This window comes from Pteropus alecto, unplaced genomic scaffold (genome assembly GCF_000325575.1).
Source record: "Pteropus alecto unplaced genomic scaffold, ASM32557v1 scaffold7, whole genome shotgun sequence".
Taxonomy (NCBI): Eukaryota; Metazoa; Chordata; class Mammalia; order Chiroptera; family Pteropodidae; genus Pteropus; species Pteropus alecto.
The window spans coordinates 2,527,700-2,534,519 of record NW_006494614.1 but is presented as its reverse complement, the minus strand read 5'-3'; the positions used below and the strand labels follow the sequence as shown (position 1 = coordinate 2,534,519).

Here is a 6,820-nt window from a genome sequence, read left to right as displayed (position 1 = left end):
ATTCATAGGAGCAGAGAGAGTATAATGGTGGTTACCAGAGAGTGAGGGAAGGGGAAATGGGAGATGTTGGTCAAAAGGTACAAAGTTTCGGTTATACAAGATGAGTAATTTCTGGTGATCTAATGTACAATAATGTGGCTATATATTTAACAATACTTTATTGTATACTTGAAATTTGCTAAGAGGGTAGATCTTAAGTGTTGGTAACAAAAAAAAAGTGGTAACTATCTGAAGAGATAGACATGTTAATTAGCTTGAATGTGGTGATTATTTCATGTTGTAAATGTATTTCAAATCCTCAAATTTTATATCTTAATGTAGGCAATTCTTAATATAAATGTATACATATACACAATTGTCAAATATACCAAAATAAAAGAAAAAATTCAAAACTGGCTTTTGTTATGGTAACAAGTTTGGTTTTCTCTAATTCAATAAAATATTGTTCTTTATTTTAAAATTTAAATCGTTAAGTGAAAAAGATAAAGGCTAAGAACGAGTTTAAACATGGTTTACAAAACTAGAAATGTGCAAACCTGTGTTTATTAACTGATTTGAAAGTATCCTAGAACAAGGGTTACAAATTCAGTCCACAAGACAAATCCAGGCAGCCACTTAAAAATGATTTTTACATTTTCTAATGGCTAAAAAAAAAAAAAAATCAAAGAATATTTTTGTGACATATGAGAATTACATGAAACTCAACTTTCAGTGTCCATAAGCAGAGTTTTATTGGAACGCATTCATTTATGTATTGTCTGTGGTTGCTTCCACACTACAGTGACAGAGTTGAGTAACTGCAACAGAGACCTACCTGACACTCTCACTATTTTGCACTGCTGCTTAGCACATTACACACTGCAGTGATGTGGTTATAACTACCAGCACTTTGAATGCCACACATAGTCATACCACAATATTTTAAAGTTTTTTATTATCCAGTGCATACCCATTATGTCAGAACAAGGGGGGGGGCGGGTGGAGGAGAGAGAGAGAGAGGTGTTCTGTCTTTAAGGCAAAGTGGAATATGAATTATTTTATCGAATTAGACCGCGTGCTGTGATACTGTAGTTGCTCTGAAAGAATACTATATATATATTAAAATTACCCAATGAAGCACTCATCACAATATTCTCAATTCATAGCATGAAGTTGCCAGAGAAATTAGAAAATTTTAAACAAGGCATCTCATCGCGACAGGATTTCTTTACAAAAATAAAAAATAAAAATAAAGCTGCAGCCAAAGCGTTTCTGACTGGCTCATTTGTTAGCCAAGCAAAGAAAGCCTTTTAACCAATGGTGAGTTAATTAAATTGTTTTTGATTCATCAGCTGAATAAATATATGTCCAAAGTAAACTTGCTTAAGACTATTAAATTAGCCTTTTGGCAAGAATAGTTGCTGGAAAGAATTGAGAACATTGGGAACGTCAATAGTCAATTTAAAAAAAAAGGCAAATGATTCTGAGTGGTTTTCCTTGGCTCTTGATGAGTCAACAGATGTTACTGGTACTGCCTAGTTATTGTTTATTTGATAAGTTGATGCCAAGGCTGAAGTGTCTGAAGAGTTAGTTTCTATGAATAGTGTGTGTGGAACAATTACAGGCAAGAATATTTTTGAAGTTAAGAAAACATATTCAGTACAACCTGAAGTGGAATCTGCTAAGATGTGTTACTAGTGATGGTAAAAATGTTTGTGGAGCTAAAAAAAAACTTAGTTGGTCGAATTTACAAAGCTTGTAAAACTGTAGTGTTTAAAACCTCTGGTTATTAACTGTATTATTCATCACCAGGTACTTTGTGGACTATATTTGACTCAGTCTAGCAGTGTCAGTGGTGAACTTCACTTAACCACCAACAGTTATCTTTTGTCAGATAAGAAGCTGAATATCCAGATTTGTCCTACCACACAGCAGGTTGTTGGCTTAGCAGTGGCAGTTCTATCGTTAGTTTTTGAGCTCAGAGCTGATATTGAAATTTTTCTGAATGATAAGAAATACCCTCAACTACTATTATGAAATGCTGAAAAACTTTAGAATTTAACTTTTGTTGCAGACTTGACAATGCTTTATAATGAATTCAACCAAAAGTTAAAACAGTGCAAAACAGTGAGAACAGTTATTCCCACTGTATGCAGGATTCACCATGATTCAGGAAAAGGATCCAGATTCAAAGAGAGTTGAGAACAGTGCTTCTCACAGGGTGGCCCTCAAAACAGCAGCATCAACATCATCTGACTACTTATTGGAAATGCAAAATTCTACCGAATCAGAAGCTCTGGAGGTGGAACAAAACAGTGTTTATCTATGAAACATACTAATGTAATTTTGATGACAACTGACATTGTTTGACATTGTTTGAAAGTAACATCAAGTGCTTTATACACTTCCTGTACTATCAAAAGTTAAGACAATAAGCAAGATCTCCATTCTCACACCAACTTGCCTCAGATATATTTTCTGAGCCCTGAGCTAAAACTATAGATCTAAAAGCATTTTGGACCCTGGTACAAGGATAAAGGAAATTTCTATTTTTCAAAATCCATTCAGTTGTGCAATTGAGGAGCCTCCACCGAATCTTCAATTGGAAGTGATTAATCTGCAATGTAATAATGTGCTAAAAGGAAATTATCAAGAAAGAATCTAATAGAATTCTATCAACGCCTTCCAAGTGATAAATATGCTCAATGACAATCCTATTCTTCTCATGATTAACATATGTATTTGGCAATACCTATTTGTATGAAAAGATTTTCAGACAAAATATGTAAAATCTTACTAGAGATCAACATTAACAGATGAATATTTACAATCAATTTTAATGATAGGAAATACTAAATTTTAATCCCAATTAAGTGAAATATTATCCTCCCCAAGAGTATTTCATTCTTCTCATTATAGAACCATACTACAAAAAATTGTTCTCAATTATTATTTTTTGAATTGTCAATAAAATATTTTTGTAACTTTGTTTTCTCTTTATTCATATAAGTATTCACTCAATAATTTCAATTTTGCCTCACCTAAAAAGCCTCAACTATTCACTGTCTGGCCCTTTACAGACAACATTTGCTGATCTCTGCTCTAGAACCAGAAGCCACTCCAGACACAGCATAGGTTGAATGCTTTGCCTCTAAAGCTAGATGTCTTGAGTGTGTATGCTGGCTCTGCCACTAGCAGCTATGTGACTGTAAGTTCTTCAATCTTTCTTTGCCTCAGTTTTCTCATCTGTAAATGGGAGTAAATAATGGTATCTATCTCACAGGGCTGTTTCTGAGGATTAAGTGAGGTAGTAAGTACAAAGTACATGAAAGGGTGTCTGGCATGAAGTAAGCATTTATTCAATGTCAGCTAATAATTTAAGATAAAAGTACTACTTCACTCTGTTGGTATAAATCTCAAAGTATAAATCTTATCCTCCTAAAAGGTCCACTGAATAAAACTTTTAAAATGTTTACATACATTGGTTAGTAAGAAGAAAATCTAACGCATGAATATAACAACGGAGGATAACCAAGCACTTTTCCAACTGCCTCTTGCTTCTGCCATCATATAGAAATAAGGTGAGGCATACTGCCAGGACAGTGATTCTCATTTGGATGGCTTCTTATATAGAGGAGATTGTGTTAATATTTTAACATTTTAAATGTCACAATATTGTATTCTTTATATTCTATAAAAGAATAAACACAGTACTGTTAGTAATAATTTATAACATTTATATTTTAAAAATTTGACATTTGGCTTAAATCGATAATATGTTGTTCATTCAATAAATGTTTACTAAGTGCCTATTATTTGCTATACGTATAAATTTGTTAACTCAAAAACTTTTAGGGAACAACACTTTCACATATGTAGTCATGAGAGTATCCTCAAAAATTGCCTGAAGATATATATGAACCATGCCAATTTTTTAACCAAATGTGCTTTTTCTTAAATGACTACAATCTTATTACAAGAAATTCTAGAGTAATGCTGTCCAATACACACACAGAATGTGGCTAGTACAATTGAGAAATAAAATTTTTAATTACATTTAAGTTAACTAAAATTAAATAAAAAAGCCACATATGGCTAGTGGCTGCCGTACTGGAGAGCAGAGTTCTACAGGATCATTCTAGGACATGCAGATGTTGGAATTTAACATTCATTTTCCTATGTGGGAAAATAAATTTTGTTACAGTATACACTTAATATTAATTTGCTATTCGAAACAGCCCAGCCTTTTCATGCCATAAAATATTTTCTGTTTATTTTCTTAGCAGTGAAATAAATCAATTTGCTATTTAACAAAATAATTTGTTTCTTCCTCCACTATAGGTGATTTCTAGTTATTTAAGGTTCTGGGGCACAGAAAAAAATATATAAATAAAACCCACATATAATTCAGAAGTCTTAAACTTTTCCTTCTGGTAAATTTTTAAGGCATCTGCTTAACAGTTGGAAAGCTATTTTGTTTAGAGGTTTACCTCTTGCTCTTGGTTATGCCCATGTTTTTTAAACTGGTATTATCTAGTAGTAAAACAGATAAATATATCAGAAGAAAAGTAGAAAAACTAAAAATTTTCAAGTTGAAGAGTTACTATATCAGCTTAAAAAATAATTTTAACAGATGAAAAAATAAGACTCTCCAACTAATTGACAATTTTTTACATAGCAAACAAAATACCATCCAAGTCATAAGGCTTATTAATAAAGCATCCTTACATGGAGGTGTAAAAAATTAATTTTATTTTTTTCATAAATATCATAATAATTTATTGCTCAAAGTATTCCTTTAAAAATAAGTTAAAATGTTTCTACATTACTCTTTGATTAAACATGTAATTATTGACTAAAGCATAATATCATTGATTAATATAAGGTAAAAATAATATGAGCCACTCACATATTCTTGAAAAAAAGTGCTTGCAATATTTCGTGAAAACATTTGTTTACATTTTTACTTGATTTAGAGGACAATTTCATATTGGTCTTTAAAATCTACAAATGTCTTAATGAGACATTCCCACCATTATAAAAACTACACAAAACAAAAAACAAAACCTACTCTAAAATAAAACCCTATGAAAGCACATTAATTTTATTATAGAACGTATATTAAGTCACTGAGTAAAGCTCTTTTTTATAAACACTTTTGGAAAGCTCACATTGAGTTCTAGTACAGCTCTATTATCAATCTGTGAACAGAAGGACACATCAAGCAAGGAAAGATCTTTACAAGATTCCAGGAGTTTTCTCAAGGATGCCGGACTTACCATTCTTGTTCCTGTTTAAAAAAACAAAGCCACATAAAACACTTTAAATATAACATTTATGTAATGTTCTGATAGAGATTCTTTATTATTTATTGTTTAAAATAACAAAATAAATTGTCTTTTAAAACTTAAAATAACAACAAAAGACTTCAGACTGAAATAGTCCTGTAAAAAATTACAAACTGAATTTTCTCAATTTGGCATCTCTGTCAATACTTTACCCACTATCTTCATTCCTTCCTCCTACCTCTTCTAATCAGCTTCTCCAGACTTTCCTGTGTCTGTCACTCCAGTTCGAAACTGTTTGCACAGCTCATTTTCTTTAACCCATGGGGTCAAATTAGGCAGCAATGCTCACAATGATTCAACCTCTAACTCCACCCAATTCAGCATTGAGCGACTACCCTGTAGAAACTTCTGTTTCAGGCACTGGAGATACATAAGACATATCTGCCCTAAGAAACCTGACTAGAGTTGAAAGCAAATAATTACAACACAATTTGATAAATTTTACAGTAAGCAGTTGGTATAAAATGGCATTACTGGAAGACAGATGATGGATGATGAGTACTATTTAGCCCGTGTTAAAGCTGAATTGATTATGGGATATTTAGGTGGAAGCTAAATTATCACTAGGCTCTAAGATGTCAACTGTTGTAAAACATACCTTACTTTACAACTTTTCTAGGGAGAAAAAAAAATCAATTGTATTACATATATAATCTACTGGGATGTAGATTAAAGTTTCTGAAATGTTAACCTGTACCTCTTTCTCTGAGAACTTTCTATTCTCCTCTCTGCCATGGGCTCCAGAAGTTCTAACTATACTGCTACTCTGGCTGTGACCGGCCCCATGACTAACCAATACAAAGTCCCCTGAAAATTTAGAATTAGAATTTAGTAAAGCCTTCAGTGTCCATAGATCCTTGGAAAATGGAAAACTGGGGTGAGTCTATTATATTTGGCTATGTGTACCAAGAGAGGCAGAGATGGCCAGCATAGCAAGAAAAGAACAAAGCAAAACGAAAAGGAGAAGCAGACATGATCTACCACATAATCCAACAATCCCTCTACTGGGTATTTACATCAAAGACTTGAAAATTCATATCCAAAAAGATGTTTGTACACCGATGTTCATAGCAGCATTATTCACAGAGGCCAGAACATGGAAGCAACCAAAGTGTCCTACAATAGATGATCAGCTAAAGAAGCTGTGGTACATATATATAATGGAATACTACTCAGCCATAAGAAAAGATGAAACATTGCCATTTGCAACAACATGGATGGACCTTGAGATAATCATGCTAAGCAAATTAAGTTAGATGGAAAAAGTCGAGAATCATATGATATCACTAATTTTTGGGATATAAAACTGGAAATAAGAAATGAACAAGACAAACAAAAACTCATAGACACAGATAACAGTATGGTGGTTACCAGAGTGGGGGAGGTTGGAAAGGTTAAGGGGGTCAAATATACCATGACTGACGGAGCTTTGACTTTGGGTGGTGAACACACAATGCAATATACAGATGTATTATAGAATTATGCACTTCACA

General features: G+C 32.8%; 1 protein-coding gene across 1 annotated transcript in view; it reads right to left on the bottom strand.

Annotated features, from left to right (window-relative positions):
- Nucleotides 1-4,739: 4,739 nt before the first annotated feature.
- The window catches only part of FBXL4 (F-box and leucine rich repeat protein 4), a 69,042-nt gene continuing 66,961 nt past the window's right edge, over nt 4,740-6,820 (bottom strand). Inside the window, 1 exon segment of the mRNA XM_025042835.1 lies at nt 4,740-5,269. Within this exon segment, the coding sequence (XP_024898603.1) occupies nt 5,106-5,269 (164 nt within the window). The 3' untranslated portion in view covers nt 4,740-5,105.